The 27848-nt window shown below is 39.0% G+C and overlaps 1 protein-coding gene across 2 annotated transcripts in view; it reads left to right on the forward strand.

The window, feature by feature from the left end:
- The window catches only part of GAREM1 (GRB2 associated regulator of MAPK1 subtype 1), a 202702-nt gene that overhangs the window by 140010 nt on the left and 34844 nt on the right, over positions 1-27848 (forward strand). For both annotated transcript variants that reach the window (XM_065890160.1, XM_065890162.1), the window contains exon 3: positions 8995-9125. In XM_065890160.1, the coding sequence (XP_065746232.1) occupies positions 8995-9125 (131 nt within the window). The remainder of the gene's footprint in view (positions 1-8994; positions 9126-27848) is intronic.

A 27848-nucleotide genomic window follows, 5' to 3' on the forward strand; every position in this document is an offset into this window, starting at 1 on the left:
ACGCCATGTGGGATCTTCCCGGACCAGGGATCGAACCTGTGTCCCCTGCATTGGCAGGCAGATTCTCAGCCACTGCGCCACCAGGGAAGCCCCGCATGTGTTGATTTTGAGAGAGATCTTTGTGGAAGAAGTGTTGGAGATATGCACCAGGTATTGGGTAGACCAATGTGGAATTCAGGAGAGATCTGGCTGGAGGGAATGTTGCTGTGCTGTCAGCTTATAGGGGGTCCTTGAAGCCAAGGTGATAGAGGGGGTCCCCCAGGAGAGCTGAGAGAGTGGGAGGCCCACAGATGGATACTAGAGGTTTCGGCTCTCGTTTCGTTTTATTTACACACAGAAAGTCAGCCACTGGGCTGAAGGGAAGGCGAACGGTAAAACCAGAGCTGTGAAAGGAGATTTACCGCAGGCCGTGCTCATCACCAGGCGTGATAGGGACCAGGGAGGCATGAATCATGGGGAGCCCCACCTTCCCAGTAGCACAGGACTTACTTCTCACTGCCTGTTGACCATAACTTCCCAGCCAGTAGCAAATGGGACAGAACTGAATTTGACCACCTCTGACTCTCTCTGTTATCTCTACGCATCTCAGCATTGTTGCTGTCTCTTCTTAATTTGCAAAATTTATTTCCATTTTTCATTTCTGACAAGTGACCTTTTTTCCCTCTGAGTAAAGGAGAGTGTGTGGTCCTACTGTCTGTTCAGCATCATACAGGTGCTCGAAACTTAGATGCCTCACGTAGGACTTTGGGCCTCTTAGCTGTCTGTGCTTAATGTATCATCTCTATTGAGGTGAATCACTGTGATTATCTTGAGGGACACACCCCAAAAAATGGATATTTTCCAGATGAGAGTTATTCCCTGTCAGCAGATTAATTATGTAATATAGTTTTAGAAGCACATCATGAAAACAGTGCAATAATAGTACCAATCTTTGCTTTTTACATATTACCTTCAATTTCTTTAACCTGTCATGGAGGATCCTGGTGTTGGATTCGTTCCTGGGAATTTCAGGGTCCTGCTGAGAGAACAGTTCTCACAATGGAGATGGTTTATGAAATTAACAAAACTGTTGAAAGACAATGCAGTTTCCTCCCTCTCTGGGAACAGGGTTTTGACAGTAACGTCTCAGAACAGATGTTTCAGTGATCTCCAAATGTTTTCATTTGGTGGCACAAAGACTCTGTTATTCATGAAATGGTCTGTTAAAAAAATTAGTTCCTCCATGTGGGGATTGTGAGAAGATGTGTTGTATAAATTGATTTCACATTTTGTCAGGAAACCGGCTCTTAACTCTTTAAATTGGCTCCAGGATTTGACTCTGACAAGTTCCGACTTCCAGGCTACAGCAGTCACAGGGAACAGAGCAACACAACGGCTCAGCATCTTTCCCAGAAAACTTCAACTTGACTCATCTGAGAGGGTCCTATTCTTTTATAGAAGAATAGAAGCCATAAGATACAGTGAGAGGAGGTGGGCACGTTTGCTTTTCATTTGCATTATTCTCCTGATACAATACTCATGAGCAGCTTAACACATCTTGATTTTAGACTCGTATTTAAAGGGAAAGCTGCCATTCTAAGATGAACCGGCCTAGGGTGTAGTTTCATTCAACTACCTTACAAGAGACCTCAGGATAACTACTTAGGTGTGCTGGTCATTTTCACTTCTGATGTCTGATGTCTTTCATTTCTTGATGTCTCCCTGCAGGACAGAGGTCAGCAAACTGTGTGGCCTCAGGGCCAGATCTGACCTGCTGCTTGTTTTTGTAAAGTTTGATTGGAACACAGATGTTGTAATTCGTTTACATATCGTCTGTGGCTGCTTTTGAGATACTTCGGGGGAGTTGAATAGTTGTTAACAGAGGCCATTTAGCCCACAAAACCTAAAATATTTACAGAACAAGTTTGCCAACCCCTGAAATAGGAAGTTGCATATATCCCATGACCTGGTATTTAAAACATTACATTAAAACATTTGATATATTTAGATTTTAAAGGTATTTGTGGGGTGTAAGAAGTATAAAATATTTATTTGGTTTTAGACCATTAAACATATGACAAGAAAATGTTTAAAATAATAATATATGTACACAAACATGCACTAAAATCTTACAGGACAATATAAAGAAACTATATGGAAAAGAGGAGACAGAAGTTAATGGATGATATTGGATATTCAATAAACAGTTAAAAGAATGAATGAGAGGAATCAGTTTTTTTGATGTACAGTATGTTCATATGTGAAAACATTTGGTCATATTTAGCTGCTACTTTGTTTTTATTCTTATTCTTTCATCTGTGTATGTTCATCACTCGCAGAATAGATTCTTGTCAGTGCTCCCATGCGCGTGCTTCTGAGGTCTTCCTGTCCATCTTTCCTGAGATGACAAACACAGGTGAGACTAGAAGGTTAGAATTCATACAGCTTTGACATCACAGACATACCAGATAGGATTATTCATTTGGTTCATATGCCAGAATATATTTGAGGCTGCTAACAGTAAGAGATCTCAGACACAAGAGAAAAATAACTAAAGAATGCTTGAAGAACGAGAACCCAAATTGAAAGAGAAGAAAACCGGTGTTAAGGGGATAGAGGTGCTTTATATCAAGAAACCCAGGCTCTGTTCTTTGAACCAGAATATCAGCGATCACGGCAAACAGAGCAAGGAAAAGAAAATATAAGCGTTCTGAAGCTGGTATTTCATGAGATGAAACATCCTATTTTATCAGGAGGTATTCCATCACATGATCTTTTTTACGGACATGAACAGTATCTGCAGTTTTAAGAGAAGGCAGAGACGTTCTGTACCCACATGGATATAGCAACCACTAGCCACATGGGCTTTTGAGTGCTTGTAATGAGGGTAGTGTGAACAGAGGTGTGCCGCAAGTGTAAAACCTACGTGGGATTTAAAAGACTTAAAGTGGAAAAACTTTAATTAATGATTCTTATATTGAATTCAGATGTATTGGTTTAGATAGAATCATATTATTAAAATAAATTTCACCTCTTTTTACTTTTTTAATGTGGCCATCATAAAACACATAATCGCATGTGTGGCTTGCATTGTATTTCTGTGAGGCAGCACTATTCTGTAGGGTGATGTCTCATTTGATGTGAAAGTGTTAGGATTTGGTGACACATCCTTGACTTGTGAATGTCTTTCTGAAGGGACAGAATGGAATTTAGTATAGGCATGTAGCTTTCGGGTAATCTGTTAGCTCAGAGATTGTGGTCTACAGACCACTTGGCCTGCATACAGATCCTCCTGCCTTCGGAAAATTTTTCTAAAATATTGATCAACATTTTAAAATAAGTTAAAACTATTTCATGCTCGTGGAAAGATAATTTGTAGACTTTCATAAACTGTACTTGGTTTAGTGATGGTAGCTCGACTTGGCTTCCAAATCTACAATATATTTTGTTATTCTGCTAACAAATTAGAAAATATAAATTACAGTTGCAGATAATTGGAAGTGTTGGCAAATATCTGATGTCTCTGTCAGATGATTCTGGGTATTCCCACCAAATGGACCCATAAATATGAACTCTTACTCACTGGTGACTACTTTTTTCCCCTTGTATATTACATCCTGGTGCTGAAAGACTGTTTCATCCTGGAAGATAGTTCCAGTTGCTTATCTAATCTGTTCTTTGGTTGGATTGGTCCCTGAAAAATATGTCTTGAGGTTCTGTACCTTATTCAGATTTGAATGATTTTTAAGTACACCATTGCTTTCTTTCTCTGTTGAGTGAAAACATTCATCTGTAGTTCAGAAACAAACCTTGTGTATGGTAATGTAGTTCACCTTTTATTTATAACTTTGAAAACCTGCAGTCACTTATGCATTGCTTCATTGTTTGCTAATTCCAGGACTATATTTATTACACATTTATCAAGTACCTATCGACTTTAGACATGTTGAGTTTGGTGCTAGTGGGACTTCCAAGTATAAATATCCAACAGGCCCTTAGATGTCTCTAGAAGTGAAAAGAAATGTAGACTGTGTCAAATATATTTATCATATATTTGTATAGTCGTTTGTACAAGAAAAATTCAAATGTTTACCTTCACTGATCTTCAGAGAGATGCAGATTAATACAGGAAAGAGATGCTTTTTAATATGCATCGAATTGTCTAATGGAAAAAATACTCAGTGCTGGCAAGATTGTGCCCCAACTAGGAGGCATGTAGCCTATTCATAGAAATATAAATTGGTTTTGGTATTTTGGAAAAAAATATAGCTGTGCATGGTAAACATAAGGAATTGTGTATTATTCTTTGATTTAATAACCTCACACTAGAAAATTTATCCCTAAAATGTGAGCCAGAAGACAAAAGAAAATCTCTTTGCAGAAGAGGGAAGGGAGCCCAGAGTTGCTGAGTGGCTACTTGTGCCGAGTACTTTGCATCATCTCACTTAATCCCCACAGCAGCCCTATGAAGTGTCCCCACTTTACAGGCAAGGAAGCAAGGCTCAGACGGATTAGTAATTTGCCAGCATCATAAAACGTGTACATGGCAGAGTTCCCACTTACATTAGGCACGTGCCAAACTCAGACTGACCGTGTAAGAATAGAAAAATAGCTAAGTCCATTATTAAGTGCTATGCAAGTACTGTAAGTGTCATCACGTGGGAAAATGTAGGAAAATACAGAAAGAAATTGTATAAAACTGTAGATAAACCAGTTATTAAAAATTTGTACATAGAGTACAAATTTGTAAGTAGAATATTTGTAAGTAGAATAATGACAAATGAAAAGTTTAATTTGGCAGAATTTGTTTAAATAAGTAATATTGAGATTGCCATAATCTTTTTGATTTAAAAAAAATTTTTTTTTATGAAAAAGGTACAATCCAGCGTATTTTGTATTTTCAAATGTGTTATTCATCCCTCTACATTTTCTAAAAGGTACATGAGCTGTTATGTCTAGGTGCATCCTCTGTTTTCTCCTCATCACCTATCCTTTAACTCTTGAAAATTCTTCCATCAAGGTTCATCGCTAGCAAAAGCCCTACATCCTTAAACCCTCCTCTGAAATTACTTTCATTTTGTTAAAACCCAAATCTGCATATGCCCTGAAAACACTGCTTCCTTGAAGGCCTCTCAGGTGGTAGCTCTATTTTTTTTTTTGCCCCAGAGTTGAGGGGATATAAGTGTCTCTGTGGTCTTCATTGCTACCCTGACCTTCACTGCTCCCTAAAAACTCAGCTGTAAATCTCTTGTCATCAGACAGCATCCCCTGCTCCCCCATTGTTGGTACATTCTCTACCAAGCCTAGGATTCCTCCCTCATTTCTCCATGGTTCTCACTCCTGGCTCACTGCCGTTCTCCCCAGCAGTGCTTCTCTTCTCACCCTTGGAGATTTCAGTGCTTACCTGTATGATTCATTTGATACCCCTGGCTTCTCAGTTCCTTTAGCTTCTCACCACCACAATGCTTCCCATGGTCGCCCCCTCAACCACAGCACCGCCAACAACTCCATCCCTCCGTGATCTCAGTCGCATACATACCACTCTCTGACCTCTCTCCTCTGCCTGGTTCTCGAGCTCACTCCTCCAGGGCACGGAAATCAAGTCCGTCAGAACCTGCCATCCGTTGATCCCATGATTATTTTCATCCTCTTCCCTCCCTCCCAAGATGTTGGGTCCAGCTCAAGCTCCGTGAACTCCCTTGCATACATCCTGCCTGCTTTGTCCCTCTTTCACGTCTCATACTCACTTGGCAATTGGCTGAATCCAAATCTCTACCTGTTTCACCCCAGCCCCTGGGCGTCATACATTGGTTAGAGGAAAACACACAACTAGAGTGTTTGGTTTCATTTTCAAATGCTGACCATTAACCTCAAGTGGGAACTTAGGGCTGCCCACCAGACATATTATGGTATTCATTCTCACTGGATTTTTTTTTTTTTGCTCTACGTGGACCTCTCACTGTTGTGGCCTCTCCCGTTGCGGAGCACAGCCTCCGGACGCGCAGGCTCAGCGGCCATGGCTCATGGGCCCAGCCGCTCTGCGGCATGTTGGATCTTGCCGGACCGGGGCACGAACCCGTGTCCCCTGCATCGGCAGGCAGACTGTCAACCACTGCGCCACCAGGGAAGCCCTCACTGGACTTTTTACAATCTTCTCCTCTTTCCTTAACCTCCAACACCTCCTCTCTCAACTTTATTCTCAACTGATGCCTTCCCTCCCACTTTTGCTGGAGATATTGAAGCAATAAGAGGGAGCTTCCCCCAGGTCCCACTGAACCTGCCACAGATGAACTCCTGTTGAAGGCCAGCTCCTCCACTCTGATGTCCCCCCATGTCCTCAAGGATGTGCTCCAGTTATCTTGCTCATCATCTGTGCGTCATTCCCATCAGCATCAAACATGCTGGTACTTCTCCCATCGTATTGAGGAAACAAAAACACTCTCTGGGCCCCATCCCACTTCCTCCCTTTAGCTACTACTCAGTGTCTCTTGTCCCCTCATCACAGAACTCCCCGAAACATCACCTGCTGTCCATTCTTGTTATTCCCAGCTCTCCTTTCTCAGGCTCTCAGGTTCAATCAAGCTTTGGCCCAGCTATTCCACTGCTCGTATCAAAATCCCCCGTTAAACACAAGCTGCTAAATCCAACAGTTCTCAGTCTCGTTTCACAGTCCTGTACACAGCATTTGATGTCACTCCCGCTTCTTCTCCTTGAGGCACTCGAATCACCTGGCTTCTAGAATGTAGCACTTCTGGATTTTTCTCTTATTTTCCTGGCCAGTCCTTAGTCTCCCAGAACTCAAACCTTGGACCTCTTCTCAGTCTACACTTGAGACCGTGGTTGTCATCATTAAAGTGTCATGCCTTTGGGCTTCCCTGGTGGCGCAGTGGTTGAGAGTCCGCCTGCCGATGCAGGGGACGGGGGTTTGTGCCCTGGTCCGGCAAGATCCCACGTGCCGCCGAGCGGCTGGGCCCGTGAGCCATGGCCGCTGAGCCTGTGCGTCCGGAGCCTGTGCTCCACAACGGGAGAGGCCACAGCGGTGAGAGGCCCGCGTACCTCAAAAAAAAAAAAAAAAAAAAAAATGTCATGGCTTTAAATATCATCCATGTTCCAGTGGTGCCCAGAGTTACTATTTCCAGCCAGACCTTTCTCCTGACACCCACACTTATGTATCCATCTAAGAGCTTTCGGGATATCTCCGTTTCTATGTCTAATAGACGGAACCTGTCCAGATTGAATTCCTGATCTTACCTCCTCATCTTACCCCTCCAGACCTGCCCATCTCAGTTAGTGGCAGCTCTGGTCCTTAGCCGCTCAGGCCACATTCCTCACTGCTTCCAAACCCCGGCCGTCTCATACCTGGATGATTGCAGGGCCCTCCTAACTGGTGTCTGGGCTTCTATGCCTGGCACCTTTACTGCGTGTCCTCAACACGGCAACTAGAATGATTCTTCTGTAACATTGGTTAAATCGCCTCTTCTGCACTTAGACACCCCCAGGTGGCTCCCCATCGCACTCAGACGAAGAACTACAGTTCTGCAAAGCTGTGGACAACCTAAACCACCTGTTATTTCTCTGACTTTCTTTCTCTTCCTTCTTAGCTTCTACTCACCCCACTCCAGCCACAGCATGCCAAAGACGCACCAACCCATCCGCCTCAGGGTTTCTGCGTAGACTGTTGCGTGTGCTTAGAGCTCTAAGAACTCACTGCCCAGCTACATCAAAGTCACTATCTCAGCCACGCCTACTCTGGCCACCCTGCACTCTCCAACCCCCTCACCCTATTTTTAATGGCACTTCTCACCTTCTGGCATATATTCTACTGATTGATTGTATTTATCCTCTGTCTCCCACTTCAGTGTAAGCTTCAAAAGGACAGAGATTTTTATCTGGTCTCTTGATTGATTTATCTCCAGCATCTAGAATAATGCCTCCACCTAGTAGATGCTTTAAAGAAAATGTGTTGAAAGTATGAAAGTTTCCCTGTTTCTGCCTGATGCCCCGTGGACGCATGCAGAGAGAGATCTGCCTCGTGATAGCTTTTCATTCCTTTTCAAGTTTCTCAAGTGTTATATTGTAAACAGTGTTCAGAAAATGACCACTAAGAAACATGACGTCATGGACTTGACTGTATATGGTCTTTTATTTTAAACCGAAAGCAGCTCCTCTAGAATGTGGCAGCAGTATCACAAATACCAAAAACGTCCAAGCAGCATAATAGAGCCTTGACATTTTTAGGAATATGTTCAGAGTTCTTCAGAAATCCCCCAAATTATGGATACTTCCATAGTATATTCTACTCTCATGAATTTCACACATGGTAGTAAAAAGGAAAGATGGAAGCTACGTACTGCTCCAGATGCCGAGTGGCTCACTCACTGCAAGGGGGCTCCTCCCAGCACCCGCCCCAGGCCCCTTGGTCTCAAGCCCCACGCGTGTGCCGCAGCCAAGCTATAGAATTACAAATTATAGCAGCTCCTGAGCCCTCAGCATCGCCTACGTATTGTTGAAACCAAGGATATCTGTGAAAGCTAAGGGTCCACGTATTATTTTATTTCATTGCACATTTTAAAAAAAATCAGTTCCCCCAGGCCTCTCAGCCTTGGTTTTAGAATATAATGTATGGCGGGGGGGCATTATTACAACTAAACGACAATGTGACTTACTGTTACAAACAACATGAGCAACCATTTATATAACACATTAAGTTTTCAGCATCGAGTTTACATTACAAGTAAGCATCCATCAAATTTGTTATTGATCCTCTGGTAATAAACTCTGAAAGTAAGCAAAAAAAGAAAAAATATGTTTGCTTTCATTTTTAAGCTGATTTTTAAATAAATATCCTAGTTCAAGAAAACCTTTTGCCACGGTAACTTTTTCTTTTTTTAAATGATAATGCTCAGAAAGCCTTTGACAGAGAAGAGTGGGAGTAAGGAAGGGGGATGCTGTCGCCACGGTGACAGCTGTCCAGCGTAAACATCTCATATCTCTTCCGTTTATCACATATTTCAGGGCAATTCAAGCTGCTGGAACAAGACCGAGATATAAAGGAGCCAGTGCAATATTTCAACAGTGTGGAGGAGGTGGCTAAAGCATTTCCTGAACGCGTGTACGTCATGGAGGAAATAACATTCAACGTGAAGGTAGTTCTGAAAGAACCAAAGATTTATCCTCACTAAGATAATTTAGCTTTCAGGTTGTTGTGTACACAGTAAGTGCTCATCTGTGCCTCTTAGGAGGTTCCATCTTCCTAATGAGTTGGTGTCAATGGCCAAAACTGGTCTTGTAAGAACTGTGCTGTAGCTGAGCTGACCCCCACCCCAAAGGTTACTACACTTAGTTAGCATTATCTTTGGCTAGAATAACTGTTAAGGCAGATCAAAGGTTATTTTCCTTTTTTAAAATTTGGACTTTATTCCCTAAGATGTAACCATTTTTTGGCCACATCTTCTGTGAGGCTAGATGCTCTACTTGTAAGAGCAAGCAAAAGGCATATGGTGAATCTAATACCAAACACTTATTGAGAGAAAGAGGGACTTCCAGAGCATGCCCTGACATCAGCATGTATTCATTCTGTCTATATCAGTCTACAAAGGAGGGAAAATTGATGTATCGAATGTTGCCCAATAGGTACTTATTGATCCTTGTTCGTCATAGGAAAGCTGAATACTGTTTACTGTGCTGTGTTGGTTTTGCATTCTTAAAGGGACAGTTCTGTCCCCTCCTACACAGTGAGCGAGCTCCTTGACGAGAGTCTGGTTAGAAGAGGGACTAACCAGAGAAGCGATGCCACCAACCAGGTCCAGCCTTGTTTCAGCCTGCAAACCCACTGCACTTTCTTCAGCCACATCCACGATTACACTGACTCATTTGAGAAAGTGTTCACATTGAAAGGATTTTCTGTTTAACCTCATTTCAGCAGGAAGTCCAACTGAGTCACTGTTCTCTGAATATTTCAAGATTTAGGGAGCAGATGCCGGTTTCTTGGAAATCCACTCTGTGTGAAAAACAGACTACGTGGTATCTTGGCCCAAGAACGCAAGTGTCTTTACAGGTGGGTCACTCCACCCACACTCCCAGGAAGTGGGGAGATGCCCAAGACAGCTTCCTTAGTGGAGAAGTGGCCCATTGAATTAGCTAAGTCATTCTTTCCCCCAGTTCTAAAACACAGCTGCCATAATCTGCTTCATTTAGTTTTATTATTAAAATGATGTTGTATTTAGTAAAGTTCTTTACTCACCAAATTATGCTTATGTTCAGAATATTTACAATTTTTAACTCCTTCAGTGGCCTAGGCTGTGAGTCCTCAAGACAGCTTCTATTTGTTTACATTGAAGATTTGTGAGAAAGTGTTCATTTTTAAACTTTCCAAGATTCGTTGGCCAGAAGTTAATCAAATCTTATTTCATTAGTGTCTTGATTTAAATCTCTCCTTAAAACTTACATTTAGAATTAACTAAATGAAAAAAATTTTGTTTAGAAAACAAAGTTAATACTGCAAAACTCTCTTCTGATACATTTCGTTTGCTGATAAATGATGAGGAATCTAGCATAAAATTTTTTAATGATTTTTTAAATTTCCTCAGGTATTAAAATCCAATATTCAGTCTTTGGTGGCATATTGTTTACATGAAAGATTTTTAAAAGATGCCTCTAAGAGCTGTTTGTGAATTTGTATTGAGCCAGCAATGAATGAAAAAATAATACTGAAACTAATACATTTTGATAGGGGTTTTTTTTTTCCCCACAGAATACCACGATTGGCAATATTGATTGAAATGTATATAATAGAGATATCATTTAAAAGTTTAGCACAACAATGTGAACGTACTTAACACTACTGACCTGTGTACTTAAAAACGGTTAAGATGGTAAATTTCATGTTATGTATATTTTACCACAATTTTTTTAAAAAGCAAAAAAAAAAGTTGGGCTCCCCACTGAAATGAGGCCAAACAGAAAATCCTTTCAATCTGAACACTTTTTAAAATATGTCAGTGTAATTGTGGATATTACAGATAAGTGTATGGGGTAGAAGCTTATAGCATCCATAGAGCTGGTTGGATTTGGGTTGAGTTCTGTGCTATGCATACATAAATATTTAATACCTCTAGTCTATCACTCATAAAGTTGTAAGATGTCATCACTTAAGTCGTCTTTCAATGCTATTCCAAGAAGACTCGATAAAGGAACCTCAAGAAATTTACAGAGATATACCCAAAAGTCTGTGTGCTTAGTGAGTAAACACCCACGTAAATAAATAAACCGAGGAGATTTGGGGGAAGGATGCCTGGATACTGCCTGGATTTTAAAAGAAAATGTTGGATGCCATGGTCTTCTTTAAAAATTGATTATAATGTACACGAACATATATGCAGAGCTTAATGTGAGACCTAATTGGGGGCAAGGAAGTGCTATGCTTGGTTGTTACTTCTCCTGGAGAGGGAGAAAAAAAATGAAAAACAGTACAACCTATTCATAACTATAGCTGTTACAAATATTATTAAATATAATGTAATATGAAATATTATATAAATATAGCTATTATCCAGCAAGCAATTTTTTACAAGATAGGAGAATTCAAACCTCCTTGGAAAATTCAGCCTCTTCTCTCTGCTTCAGATACAGTGTAAATTAGACCAAGAGGCTAAACAACTATAGAAATGACATACAGTTAAGAATTGGCAGCTAACTGGCATCATGACAGTCAAAAGGCACAATTATTTGAAATATATATTTATGCACATATATTCATATATAGTTACAAGTGCAAATTGAAATGAAGCATGATAATACAGAGTAAAACAAAAGTATTGAAAGAATAAGAACTAGTTTTGTTATTTTCAAGACTGTAGCAAAATTTTATCTAAAATTTAACAGATAGTATTAGTACTATTTACATATTTATTTCAAGATAATGTATTCCTTTTATCTTGAATTAAAGAAAATATGTCTTTAAAAGATGACTTGGGGCTTCCCAGGTGGCGCAGTGGTTGAGAGTCCGCCTGCCAATGCAGGGGACACGGGTTTGTGCCCCGGTCTGGGAAGATCCCACATGCCGCGGAGTGGCTGGGCCCGTGGGCTGTGGCTGCTGGGCCTGCGCATCCGGAGGCTGTGCTCTGCGGCGGGAGAGGCCACAGCAGTGAGAGGCCCGCGTACCGCAAAAAAAAGATGACTTGGTGTGTTTAAAAATGATCTGCCCAATTGTCCCATCATTGATTAACTGCGTGAAATGAGTTAATATATGTTAAACGTTTAATTCTTTAAGCAGCAAATATATTTTGAGCACCTACTACATGGCCCACCCTGTTCTAGGCACTGGGGGTAAATATTGAATAAGTAAATCCTTGCCCGCTTGGAGATTACATTCTATTGGGGAGGCAGGGAATAAATAAGCCAATACAAACACTACCTCCAAATAAAGCAATAGAGAAGACATTTGGATATACAAGTCCGGAGCTTGGGGCAGGGTCTGGCTTGGGGTGTAATATATATTTGGGGCTTATCAGCTCCTAGGTGGCATTTGAAGTCATGGGGCTAGCTGAGTTCACCTACATCTCAACCAAGGGTGATCCCCCCACCCCCCAGGGACATTTGACAATGTTTGGATACAATTTTGATTGTCACAGCTTGGGGAAGGGATGGGTGCTACTGGTGTCTAGTGAACAGAGGACAGAGATGCTAATAAACATCCTACAATGCCCAGGACAGCCCCCCAACAAAGCATTATCCAGCAGAAACGTCCAGAGTGCCAAGGTTGAGAAACCCTAACCTAGAGTCTAGATTAAGAGAGGAGATCTGAGGACTGAGCCCTGGAGCATTCCAGTACTGGGGTCTAGAGGAGGCAGAAAGGAGTAGCAGAAAGACAGCAGAGCCAAATGACAATAGCGTTTCAATAGCGTTTCAAAGAAGAATGGGCAATTGTGTCAAATGCTTAGTGATTGAGTTAGATAAGCATTGGGAACTAACCATTAAACTTAGCAAAATGGGAGCCTTTAGAAGCTTTGAGAGGAAGGAAATAATAATCAGCTCAGAGACCCAGAAAACAGTTAACCAGGGAAGTATAGTAGGGTGGTCCCACAGTTTTGTCAAAGTAAATTTCAAGTGAGATTACTCAGCACTAACCCTTTTTTCTTCCAGCCATCTTCAGCTGGAGAGTTGGGTATATAGGCAGAGTTGGGTTCTACCAGGCAGTGTAACAGAGGTGAGCAAAGGCACAGATGAAGTGCCCTGGAGTGGCAGGTAGCAACGAGCCATGAATACAAGACGTGTAACCCCAGTGAAAATTGGAGATCCTGACAGGGTTAAGGAACTTTTGATGTGGATTTGTTTAAGGAAGTGATGTGCAAAATAGGAGAGTGGTAGAGTGTCAAGTCCTTGAAATTAAACTTGAGGCAGTAATATAGGAAATGATAGGCGTAGCTGTATTTCAAATCTAAATAGGCAGCTGAGGTGGGAGGAACAGAAAATGGGAGACGAGAAGGTCAAGAAAATGAAAGAATCTGTGGGCAGGTAACCTCTTGCTGATCATTTTGTCCATTTCCTCCGATCCCTCCTAAGCTGATGGCATCCGATGTTTTTAGAACAGCAGTCACCTGCCTCATTCACCACTTTTTCCCTCTGTTAATAACATCCAGTTTTTGGTTTCCATGGTAAGAATTTTGTTTTTGTTTACCTGCTTTCCTACCTGTTTGTTTTTAACTGTAATAGGCATTTTCTCAATTACCTCTTTTAGTTTTTTCATCAGCTGTCTCTGTTCTCATGTTTACTTTCAAAGTTAGAAGATGTCCTAGTTCTGACTTGGTCATTCCAACCGAAGGCTCAGTCCTCTACCCTTTAATAAGAAAAATAGCTGCACCAACAGTTTTCAGCCCGACTTCTTTCTTTAAACAAGTTGCCCGTTATCTAAAGAGCATGTCAGACTGTGTATCATAGCTCAGGCTCTGGATTCAGGGTTGAGGTCAGACACCAGCTCCAGGCATTGACTGTGACCTTGAGCAGGTCACATGACCCCAGGTGTCTTCACCTGCAAAATGGACAAATCATAGATTTGTCGTGAGAGTTAAATGAAGCAATGCATTCATGTGCTTTGCAAGTGTCTCATGTAGGGGCTGGCTAACTACAGTCTTGGGGGAAGGCACCTGTCTTGCAAATAAAGTTTTACTGGAACACAGCCATCCCCCTACACTTAGTGTTGTCTGTGGCTGCTTTCATGATACAACAATGGCAGAGTCTGGTAGTTGCAAAAGAGACCATATGGCCCACAAGCCTGAAATTATTACTCTCTGGCCCTGTAAGAAGAGGTTTGCCAACCCCTGATTCAAAACATAAAATCCAACTAAATGAAGTTTCACATTTTAAAAAAATTTCCCAGCACAGATGATTTCACTTACTCTTTATTTAGTACTTTATACTCTGTGACTGAATATTAGAACAGAGTATATGTGTGGTGTTGTTTCAGAATACCCTTTCACCTCAGATACTTTTTTGGAGACTTACTATGCCAGTACCTAGTGAATTATTTTACATGTCTTCCAGCCTCTCAAACCCAGCCCAGTAATAATGAGAAATGTTCCCACACGTGTATTTTCTGCCATCAAACTAATGACTAACAAATTAAGCCCTGATGTAAGTCTGTCTTTCCTGTGACATTTGCGGAGAGAGCGGGAAGAAAGGGCAGCCTTGGATTTGGCACTGGGTAGCTTGCAGCTCTCGTAAAGTGGGGAGGAGGCTTCCTGCTTTCAGTGCCCTCAGGCACAAGCTTTCTACATTAAAATGACTGCTCCCCAGTCCTAGGGAGCCCAAATGCGCTAATCTGGATGCTATAACGTTGCTATTTTCGTTCCAGTTAGTGAGGTCCAAGCTTTCAGCTGTTCCAGCATAGATTTCCCCGGAGGCAGAATAACAAGTTTGCATTGTCTCAGCTGGGGAAAGTGCCCCACTCAGGAACTGTGAGATTTGGGCCAAATGTGGAATGTAGTCGCTGCTTCAGCCCACACAGACCTCGTAAGAGCCATTACCCTGTGGCTGGGTCAGAGCTCAGCTGACAGTCCTGTCACCTGCGAATCGGCTCCTGCTAACTGGGTTTGGCGCTGGCAGAGGTGGCAGTGCCTCACGGCAGAGCTGCTGGAGTGTAGCGCAAAGGATCTCAGGATCAACTCTTTTTAATAGGGGAAAAAAATCGTGTAAGATTCAGAGAACTTGAGTGATAGCTGAGCTTCTCAATGCTGAGAAACGTGACCAAGAATAAAGTGACAAACTGTTATAAATAATCCAGCAGGACTAGGAAATTTATAGACTCTGAGTTTTGATAATCATCAGATGTTAGACCTGGAAAGGCCCTTACACATTGCTTTGTCCTACTCCTTTTAATAAATAGGGAATCTAAGAAACAGATGTCAGCCAACTTCATTGATACGTACAAAACCACAAAACAACTTAGCTGCAAAGCCAGGTCCCCTAATTCAATCCAGTCATCCTTTTACTCCCTCATATTCTGTCTGTGGATTTGAGATAAGGCCCGTGATTATGATCAGAAAATCCTTTCACATTGACACTATAGCTTGCACGGTAAATTCATTTTCTTTTTTTAAAAATCTAAATAAACATATTCAATAATTATTGCCTAGCCAGATCCTTCCGCCTTTCATATTTCTGAAATGCTTATGGTCTGACACACAGGATTTGGCAACTTTCTGAATGTTATATGTGCCGATTTTTAAATCTTACATCATTCCAGAGTATGTTGCCAGTATTTCAGAAATAAAATCCTACAAGTTAACTTGATGTTTTCTATCAGCAGTGGTACAGTTTCTAATTAGATAGCACATGTCAAAATGAGCCCCTTCAAAAATGCTACTGTAACATATTAACCCAGAATTTTTTTAAAGTATTAACCAGTATTCACAGAGAAACAAGATGGGTTCTTGCATTGTTGCTTGAAGCAGTGGTAAAGACACAAGGAAGTAGCCAAAATGCATCATTGAATAAATAAGCAAGAGTTCTAAAGTTTAATATGTTTCCTGCAACTTGATGCTGAACTTTGGATTTTTTCCAAGGCTTCTAACTTAACTGAGAATCAGCCAGCTTTTCCCCCAAGCCGTAGATTTGAGGCAATCTGTGTGCCTTTTATCTTAATATATTCATTCCCCTTTTTAAAGCTGCCATCTGAAAAAGTGCTGAAGAAATAAATATCTTCCCCCTCTGCCAGCCAGTTAGACTGTACTTTGTTTCCATACCTAAGATAGTTAACAAATTAAACATATGTCATGTTACTTCCTTGACTCATTTTAACAGAACACACTACAGACAAGGCCTTGGAGACACATTAATGGAAAGCATTTGGGCGGCTCTTGATTCTAACTCCTGTCATAATTGTTTTACTCTCTGCCATCTTTCTGATCACGTTTGTCTTTTAAAAGGCAAAAACAGCGTATGACTAGACTTTATTCTGTGTGCATGGGCCATCCTATATTCGTCCTGTAGAGTAATACAAAATAGTGGGACTGAGTTCTTTGGTTGTTTTGTTTTATTCTTATACTAAGAGTATAGTTGAGTCGCGGTGGTCACATCATTCCTAGTTTAAAATACCATTCCTGGGGCTTCCCTGGTGGCGCAGTGGTTGAGAGTCCGCCTGCCGATGCAGGGGACGCGGGTTCGTGCCCTGGTCCGGGAGGATCCCACATGCCATGGAGCGGCTGGGCCTGTGAGCCGTGGCCGCTGGGCCTGCGTGTCCGGAGCCTGTGCTCCTCAACAAGAGAGGCCACAACGGTGAGAGGCCCGCGTACAGAGAAAAAAAAAAAATAAGAAAAATACCATTCCTGGTTTCTGTCTTGACCATTCAGAAAAGGAGTCCTCATGCTGTAAGTTTATAATGATGTCAGACAGGTGTTTTATTCCTCTGATTCTTCACAATGGATAAGGATCGTTTGCTCTGGCATTTTCTACCTCTGTGGAGCCTTTAGAGCGTGAGTAGTTCTAGGTAGCCAGCCTTTGGGGTAGCTATGAATTATAACAAAAATCCTGTCCAAAATGACTGTAATTTTCTTTCAGTTTCTTAAAATGTATTGTACTTTCTATCATCCGAAAGAGAAGTGCTGGAACAAAATTTAAACTTATCCTCATCTCCTGATGTGTATGACTTTTACCTTTATATGGGGAGACCCTACAACCCTGAGAATTATGTGCTTTATGGTCTCATTTAAATTGTTTGTTTGTTGCCTCTTATGTTTGTTAGAATACCTGCTTTAACAGTCCGTATTTCCAGTGTTGATTTCCACTTCTATTCCGCTGTGGGCTGGAAACTGGTAACCAAGCTGGATAGAGTTTTAGTTAGATGGGAATAAGTACCCTTAAGGTCCTTAAAGGCTTCTCCATAAGCCCTAATATCACATCTTTTTGCTTGCTCAGAGGCCTTTAGTTCACTACCTTGTCCTTGGCTACATTTCAGAGAGATCAGAAATTACCGATTAGTACGCAACCTGAATTTTGTCAGATGTAAGAATGAGTTTTAAAAATGAAGAGGGAATGAATTTACAAGTAGCCAGTTTTTATTTGTATTTTCCAGTTTTTAAAAAATTCATCTTTTCCTTACCATGAGTCAGATGTCATTTATTTTCAAGAGTCATTCAGAATGATAAAATTGGATACAATGGTGAGGCTAACTATTTCAGTGTTTGAAGACAGCCCCAGTGCTTTTTTCGTCATCTGAGGTTTCAAGACCTCCTCTGAAAAACTACCAGTTGGCAAGCCCTTGGCTGCGCCGTCACAAATTAAATCATGGCCGTTGTACTTGTCATCCTTGCCCTATTTCCTGTTTAAAAAAATAAAACACTCAGGATTGACATTTGTCTTAACTCTTCATGCCCTTTCTTTCTCATTTTCTGCCATTTTCCCAAAAGAAAGAGTTACAAAAATCGAAGTTCGGGGGGAAATGATCTAATATTAATCAAATATTGTCTATTTAACCAAATATCAATCAGATCGATCCTGATTTTTTTTTTTCAAGAGTTGAGATTTTAATCTCTGTTACATGTTTCATCTTTAAAACAACTATTCTTAGGGAACAGGTTGCCAGTCACCAGGGACAGAGAGAAACAGAAGAGGTAGGGAGAGAGAGTATGTGTATGTGTGTAAAATTTTATGTCAGTGTTTTAAAATGTTGCTTGACCTTGGGGTATTAATTCTGAATGGTATTATGAACAGTAAAACCCTGATAGTTTCCTGGATTAGACCTATTAGAGTTGTTTAGATAACACACTTTGAATGACTTCCTCTCAGGAAATATTGAAACTGGAAATGTTAACCAGGCACGCATACCCAAGCACTTAGACAGAATGCATTTTCTTTTGCTATTAAAAAATGTTTAAAGGAAAGAAATTATGCAAATAAATCACATCTGTAGAAACCAGAGGAGACTGTTTGGCTCAACTGTCAAAGGAAGAACACTTATTTATGAGCTTCTTCCTCTGTCACTGACAGTGACCGCGAGATTGGTCGGTACATTAGTCTCCTAATATATGCAGAGCTAATTGTCAGCGTGAATGGTGACATCACAGTTGGAAGCATGGAACCACAGATTGTACGCACATATGTTATGCATTTTTATGTATGGGAGTAGGAGTAACTTCCTTTAGAAGTACAGACATACACAAAAACGTAGACAAAACTGTTGAGTGTGCCCAGAGAGTGACATTTACTGAAGATAATTTAGATCTGTTTAATCTGTGTGAATCGTGTCTCACAAACTATGTGGACATTCTCTTTCAGATCATTTGGTGTGCAGTACTCACTAGACCTATAATTTCTTCATTCTGGAAGGTGTATGTTTATAAAAGTAAATAAGGAAAAATAGAATAAGTACCAATTTAAAGAAGCTAGAAAGAGACATTTCTTCTTGTTACTCCTTCATGTTTGAGAAGCTCTGTTGGCTCCCTATATGTTCAATGGAAACAGTTTGTTGTATGAGTGAACATGTGTGTGTTTCCTCAAATCTCATGAGAACCCTTTCTCAACATCCTTGTCTCCATTCTGATCCAAATGGATGAACTGCCAACTTTTTTTATAAAGTTCCAATAAAAAGGAAGTATAGCAATGCATCTGAGCATTTTGGAGACCAGTTTATCCTAAAACAGTGTATTCTGAATCATTTCAACATGTTCACTTCCTTTGAGATACAACTGTAATGATATTTCAGTCCCTATTCTGACATTAAGTTTTATTCTGGGATAACACATTCAATAAAAACTTGAGCAATTCTTTAGTACAGAAGGAAGGATAATGCTTAAAGGTAGCAGTTTGGGCTTGAAAACAGTAGTGCATGAAAATAGAAAATAACATGAAAATACAGAGATGTGAAAGGTAATGTGAAGCAGAATTATAAGAATTAAAACATTTTAAGAATTACTGTTAATAAAAGTAATAATAATGGTCTCCCCTTATTGGGGGCTTACCACTGTGGGAAGTTGTTTACCTACATTGGTTAAGCTTGAGAAGTAGCTAATGGTGTTCTCATTTTACAGATGAGGAAACTGAGGCTCAAAAAGGTAAAACACTTCATCTGAGGTCACCTAATAGTAAACAGGATTCAAACTCAGCTTGTAGTTTAGTTATTAGTATTGTACCCTTAATAGTACTGTACCAATTAATTTCCAAAGAACATGGTTCCTTTTATTCATCTATACCAGGGGTCAGCAACCTTTTTCTGTAAAGGCGCACAAAGAGTAACTAGGATAGAGTTTGCAGGCCATACAGTCCCTGTTGCAGCTACTCAACATTGCCAGTGGAGAGTGAAAGCAGCCACAGACCGTGCAGAAACAAATGGGTGTAGCAGTGTCCTAATAAAACTTTATTTACAAAGTCATGTGGTGGGCCAGAGTTGGACTGTGGGCAGTAGTTTGCTGACCTCTGATCTGTGTTATTATAAGCTTAACTAGATGCCAGCTGGAAGTAAAAGGGATAAACCAAAAATTAAAATTAATAGCCAGTGAATCTTCATAAGGACCCTTGGTGACCAAAGTCAGGAGAATAAAATAACTGAAACCTTGAAGCTACAGGTCCTGTAGGAAAAGACAGTCAGCTTTCATACGTGCCAAGTACTGTCATGTATAAATGATATATTAGCTTAAAAGAAAACCCTCTTCTGTATTCTTCAAAACTGTCAAGGTCATAAAAAACAAGGCAGGATAAAGAAACTCACAGAACAGAGGACTAGATGCAATGTGGTATCCTGGTTTGGTCCAGGAACAGAAAAAGGACATTCATGGAAAAATTTAGTGAAGTCCAAATAAAGCGTATAATGTAGTTAATAGATTGTACCAATTTTCATTTCTTAGCTTTGATAATGTGCCACGGTTTTGTAAGATGTTAACAGGAGAAGCTAGGTGAAGGGTATACAGGAACGCTCTGTACTTGCCTTTGCAACTTTTCTACAAATCTGAAATTATTCCAAATAAAAAGTTTAATTTATTTATTATTAATTGATTTAAATTCCTAAACTTACTCCAATATAGAAGTCCAGGTGAATGCTGAGTCTGAAAATAAACACAGCTAAGTTGAGGTCTTGTTAAAAAATAATAATAATAACACTTATCTGAGTCCACTTAAATGGATTTTAAACCTTAGGAGCCTGAACTGCTGTGCTGCCATTTATGTACTGATAATGCCTCCTTCAGAGGGATTCCCTTCACTCCAGAGACGACAGAACTGTTTGTTTTATATAGCACTAATGTTGGTCGACAAACTCCTTTTCCCAAAGGTTAAAATTATATAGAGATGACCCAGAATGGGTAAGAAATTATTTACAAGGATTCTTACTACCTAGTTTTCTAAAGACATAATGATTCCTACTCAGTAAGCAATATGAACAATGTCAGTCACTTGACCCAAGATGCTTTTTTATTAACATAAAAGAAAAAAATCCATCTCAGGCTTAATGTAAGCCTGATACTAAAATGTGATAAAGATAACATAATAATAAAACTGTAGACTAATCTCACCTGTGACTAAGATACCTCAATCATAGATCAAATGCTATCCAGGAGAATCATGCAGTATATTTTTGAAGTGCCACATGATCACGTCGAGATTTTTTCGGGCATGAAGTGTTGTTTTACTATTTGGGAATCTACTATTAAAATATAAAATACATCAAAATGAAAAATAAACATATGACTATCTTATTGGATACAGAAACAGCATTTGGTAAAAAAAAAAATTAATTTCATTGTAGAAACTTTTAGAAAACTAGAATTGGAAAGACACATCACTAATAAGATTTTTTTAAATATCCATTTCAAACCAACAAATTGCTCATAGTTGATATTAAAACACAGATGATATTCACATTAAAATGTGAAACAACACTCTTGCCACCACCACTCTATTGTGGGGAGAACGGATGAAAACTTTAAAAATGAAAACAAACTTTTCGACTGCATAAGATATAATTACCTAGGAATCCCAAGAGAATCGACTGGGAAAAACTATTACAATAAGATTACTGGACACACAGAATAGCAGCAAAGTATATTCAACAAGACAGTAAACAGTAATGTTCAGGGATTGATAACAAAGGCAAATTTAAATACTAATAAGGGAAATAAAAGATATGAATACATGGTGAGAGTTTTCATGTGCCTATTTGGAAATACTAATATAATGATGTTACTTCTTGTCAAAACACCATGTAGGTGTACTTCCAGTAAAATTACCAATGCAAACCATGGACAGGATGATTCTAAAGTTCATCTGGAAAAATAGGCAAAAATATCTAAAATTTCCTATTGCCATGTTTTCTTTTAAGTTTTTATTTTTAAATAATTTCAATCTTAAAGAATTATTGCAAGAATAATATAAGATCTCCCTAACCACTTTAGGTTCACCAACTGTTAACATTTTGCACATTTGTTTTACCATCCTCTACTCCTGCATGTGCATATACGTACATATGTATGTTATGTTTTTCTGAACCATTCAAAAGTGAATTGCCTACATTATGCCCTTTGCCCCTTAATAGTGTATATTTCCTAAGCATAAGGATATTTTCTTATGTAACCACGGTACGTTGATAACAATACTTTTATTTACAGTCTGTATTCTAACTTTGCCAAGTGTCCCAATGTCGTACTTTATAGTATTTTTGTTTCTTCCAGTACAGAATCCATTCCAGAATCACGTATGGCATTTACTTTTCAGTTCTCTTTATTTCACTTTAATCTGGAACAGTTCTTCAACCTTTCTTTGTCTTTCATCACATGGATGTTTTTCAAGAATACACACCAGATATTTTATAGAATATTTCTCAGTTTGGGTTTTTCTGATATTTCCTCATGATAAGATTCTAGTAATGAATGCGCTTTTAAGGTGGAATGTTATGTGATTGAGGTCCTGAACTTCTCAGGGAATCATATCCAGAGGTACGTGATGTGAACATGCTTCTCTTTGGTAATATTAAGTTTTATCACTTGGTCAAGATGTGTCCAGTTTCTACCCTCTACAATTACTTTTCCTCCCCTGGTAATTAATTAGCTTCTGGGGATGACATTTTAAGACCTTGCACATTATCTATTACCTTAATCAAACTTGTATAAATTCAGTATTAATGATTCTAGTGTATAATCTTTACTGTAATAGATGATACAAAATTATGATTTTTTTCAATTCCACCACTTCTTTACATTTGTCAGCTTTTCCCCCATTCATTTTTTTCATTCATTCATCTTTTTGTTAACAATATGGACTTAGACGTTCCTGTTTTATTCAATAGATTATAACTCATTACAGTCTTCATTTACTGTGGTACTCAAACTGTCCCAGATTTAGCCAGTGGGGGCTAGTTCAGGCTGGCTCCTGTGTCTTTTTGACATGATCCCATCATCTTATGAGCACTTTCTGGCACAACAGAATGTTCCAAGCTAATCTTGTATCTTTCCTGCCCTAGCCCTGGAATCAGTCATTTGTCCCAGGAGCCCTAGTTCCTTTTAATGGGGAATGAGTTGGGCACTAAGTATACTTGGCAATAGGTGGAATCTTTGCTTCTAGTCCCTTGGAGAGAACAAAGCTAAGTAGTATGTGTGTGTGTGTGGTTTCTTCAATTATGAGTTGGTACTAATACCTCCAATTCCAATCCAACCCTGTGGAGTTCTTGCTTGCTTTTCCCAATTCCATACTTCCGTCTCCCCCGCCACGGTGAAAACTCTGTCTCCCAAAATATCGACACATTTACTCATTTGTTCAGTCCTACAATACACATAGAGTTGTTTGAGAATCACTGTACCTATACCCCTATACAAAACAAATCTACTAAAACGAACACAATCTTGGTTGGTCTTTTCTTTTCCCTACTTGTAGTATATAGTCAGTGTTCCAAAGTTACTTGGATTATTTCTCTGTCCCCAGGGCTGTTAGTTTATTCATTTGAAATACAGTTGGGTTCATCTGTTTCCGTTTGCATTCAGCTTTTTTTTTAATGTCTTGTTAACTTTTATTGTACTTTTTAAATATATAGACCATTAGCATACTTCCTAAAAGACAAAACTCTATAGCAAGGTTTACTCACAGAGGTGTCACTCTCCCCCATGTCCCTTCCTCCCTCCCCTCCCTCCTGTAAGTGACCAATTTCATTGTTTTCTGGTTTATTTTTATTGTGTTACTTAAAAAGAAAAGCAGAAATACATACACACACACACACACACACATACACTTTTCCTTCTTTCTTAAACAAAAAGGCAATATACCATATAAATTTTCACGTGCTTTGCTTTTCTTTTTAACTTAGTATATCCTGGAATTTATTTCATACCAATTCACTGAACTAACAGTACTCATTCATTTTCACATAATGTCATTTCGTGTGTGTACCATAGTTTATTCAATCAATTGTCGATGTTTGAGCATTGAAATAGGTTCCAGTATTTTACAAATACAAATGATGCTACAACGAATAACCTTGTACATGGGTATTTTCATACGGTTGGAGAAATGTCTTCCGGGTAAATTCCTAAAAGTAGCATTGCTGGGTGGAGGGGTAAATGCATGAATAGTTTGGTTAGATATTGCCAAATTCCCGGCCACCGGGCTTGTACTATTTGCATTTCCACCAGCTATGAACAAGAGTGCCTGTTTCCCCATAGCTTTACCAACTGAGGGCAGTGTCAAGCTTTTGAATATTTATCAGTGTTCTAGGTGAGAAATGGTATCTCAGTGTAATTATAGTTTACCTTTCTGTTTAGTATAAGAAAAGTTGAACATCTTTTCATAGATGTATCTTTTTAGTAGATTGATTTTTCATGGCTTTTCTGTTTTTCTGGAGGTTTGGGGGTCTTTTTTAAAAACTGCTTATGTATTAGGGATGTTGGCTCTTTTTCTGTCATATACATTGGAAATATTTTCTGTCAGTCTGTTATTTGACTTTTGACTTTGCTTCTCTTGTTTATTTCCATCTAAAAACTTAGAGTCAGAATAACCACAAGTGAGGGCTTTTGTCATCAGATCTCAAAATATATGACAAAGATACAGGAATTAAAACAGTATTGTTATGATAGGAAAATAGGCAGAAAGGTCATAGGGTAAAATGGCCCCTAAATAAATGCTAATATATGTATACATTTGAGTGTATGTGTTTTATAAATTTAATATATAATAAAAGTGGCACTTCAAATCAGTGATGAAAGGGATGGTTATTTGGAAATGTACTGGACACTCAGTTAACTATTTAGAAAACTGAAGTCAGATCCCTACCTTAAATAATCCACCAAAAAACTTAAATAAGTTAAATATTTAATAAATGAAACCATCAAAATGCCGGAAGAAAATATTCGTTAATGATATCAACATTTCTCAACCTGAGCACCAGGGAAAATTGGACTGGATAAATCTTTGCTGTAGGACTGTCCTGTGCCTTGTAGCATGTTTACCACCATTCTTTGTACCCACTAGGTGTAAGGACCCTCCCAGTCGTGGCCATCAAAAATGTCTGAAGACACTGTCAGATGTCCCCTGGGGGCGGGGCGCAAAACCACTCCTAGATCAGAACCTTGATCTATATCTTCTCAACAAGTAGACGCATAACACCCAAGAATGAAATCACAAAGGAAATGTTTGAAAATGCTACATAGAAAAAAACTTTAATACTTAAAGAAGGCATAAAATTGCAATTCAAGCAACATATTGGAAAATGTATAGCATAAATGACATTCACATTGCATAAATAGTAATCAACGAGATAGCCATCACAACAGAAAAATGGGTGAGGGACACAAGTGGACAATTCACAGAGGAAAAACTCTAAATAGCTTGATAAATAAATACCAAAAAATATTCACAATACTAATATTCAAGCATATTCAACATAAGACATAAATAAATGCAGGACACATGCTTTACTTTTAATATTGGTAAACATTAAATTTATTCAGCATGGGTATGGGGAAACATAACTTCATAGAGTAGAAATATGTCTATGTATAACATTGATGAAGTACAATGGGTAACATATTAGACCTTTCACATGTATACATAGCTTTGTCCATGCAATTCTACTTCTGAGACTTTATCCTAAGGAAATAATTGAAGTGTAAAAAAGTTTGCTGCAGTACTATTTATACTTGCTAAAAATTGGGAAATCCCATCTGTCTAACAATAAGGAATTGGTCAAATGAATTAAGGCATATCCATATATAATGGAATATGTTAGGTTAGTATTACAATTGATGGAGTATATGCACAGGAAAATGGATAAATTACAGTGAGAAGCAGAGCAATAAAACTGTATGTGTATTTATATATCTCTGAGATAGACTGATACACTCATTTCTGTTTTTCTTTTTTTTTAAATTTCATTCTTTTTAATTGCTGAGTAGTATTCCAATGTATATATGTACCACATCTTCTTTATCTGTTCACCTGTCGATGGACATTTAAGTTGCTTCCGTGTCTTGGCTACTGTAAACAGTGCTGCGGTGAACATTGGGATGCATGTATCCTTTCAAACCATGATTTCCTCTGGATGTATGCCCAGGAGTGGGATTGGTGGGTCATATGGTAGCTCCATTTTTAGTTTCTTAAGGAACCTCCATACTCTTCTCCATAGTGGCTGCACCAATTTACATTCCCAGCAATGGTGCAGGAGGGTTCCCTTTTCTCCACACCCTTGCCAGCATTTATTGTTTGTAGACTTTTTGACGATGGCCATTCTGAATGGTGTGAGGTGATACCTCATTGTAGTTTTGATTAGCATTTCTCTAATAATTAGCGATGTTGAGCATCTTTTCATGTGCCTCTTGGCCATCTATATATCTTCTTTGGGGAAATGTCTATTTATGTCTTCTGCCCATTTTTTGATTCGGTTGTTTTGGGTTTTTTTTATGTCAAGCCGCATGACCTGTTTGTAAAATTTAGAGACTAATCCCTTGTCGCTCACGTTGTTTGCAAATATTTTCTCCCATTCTCTAGGTTGTTTTCTCATTTTGTTTATGGTTTCCTTTGCTGTGCAAAAGCTTTTGAGTTTAATTAGGCCCCAGTTGTTTATTTTTGTTTTTATTTCCAGTACTCTAGGAGGCAGATCATAAAAGATATTGCTGAGATTTATGTCAAAGAGTGTTCGGCCTATGTTTTCCTCTAAGAGTTTTGTAGTATCTGGTCTTACATTTAGGGCTTTAATCCATTTTGAGCTTATTTTTGTGTATGTTGTTAAAGGATGTTCTAATTTCATTTTTTTACATGTAGCTGTCCAATTTTCCCAGCACCATTTATTAAAGAGACCATCTTTCCTCCATTGTATAGCCTTGCTTTCTTTGTCATAGATTAATTGCCCATAGGTACATGGGTTTATTTCTGGGCTTTCCACCCTGTTCCATTGATCTGTATTTCTGTTTTTGTGCCTGTACGGTACTGTTTTGGTGACTGTAGCTTTGCAGTATAGACTGAAGTCAGGGAGCCTGATTCTTCCAGCTCCATTTTTCTGTCCCAAGATTGCTTTGGCTATCTGGGGTATTTTGTGTCTCCATACAAATTTTAAGATTTTTTCGTTTCAGTTCTGTGAAAAATGCCACTGGTAAATTGATAGGGATTGCATTGAATCTGTAGATTGCCTTGGGTGGTATGGCCATTTTAACAATATTGATTCTTCCAATCCAAGAACATGGTATATCTTTCCAGCTGTTTGTATCATCTTCACTTTCTTTCATCAGTTTCTTATAGCTTCAGAGTACAGATCTTTTGCCTTAGACAGGGATATTCCTAGGTATTTTATTCTTTTTGCTACAATGGTAAATGGGATTGTTTCTTTAATTTCTTTTTCTGATCTTTTGTTGTTAGTGTATAGAAATGCAACAGATTTATGTGTATTAATTTTGTATCCTGTAACTTTACCTAATTCAGTAATGAGCTCTATTAGTTTTCTGGTAGCATCTTTAGGATTTTTATGTATAGTATCATGTCATCTGCAAACACTGACAGTTTTCCTTCTTCTTTTCCAATTTGGATTCCTTTTATTTTTTTATCCTTCTCTGATTGCCATAGCTAGGGACTTCCAAAACTGTGTTGAATAAAAGTGGCGAGAGTGGACATCCTTGTCTTGTTCCTGATCCTTTCCCCATTGAGTATGATGCTAGCTCTAGGTTTATCATATGTGGCCTTTATTACATTGAGGGATGTTCCCTCTATACCCAGTTTCTGGAGAGTTTTCATCATAAATGGGTGTTGAATTTTGTCAGAAGCTTTTCCTGCATCTATTGAGATGATCACATGGGTTTTGGGGTTTTTTTTAATTTTTATTTTATTTATTTATTTTTATACAGCAGGTTCTTATTAGTCATCCATTTTATACACATCAGTGTATACATGTAAGTCCCAATCTCCCAATTCAT

This window comes from Phocoena phocoena, chromosome 13, assembly GCF_963924675.1.
Source record: "Phocoena phocoena chromosome 13, mPhoPho1.1, whole genome shotgun sequence".
Lineage (NCBI taxonomy): Eukaryota > Metazoa > Chordata > Mammalia > Artiodactyla > Phocoenidae > Phocoena > Phocoena phocoena.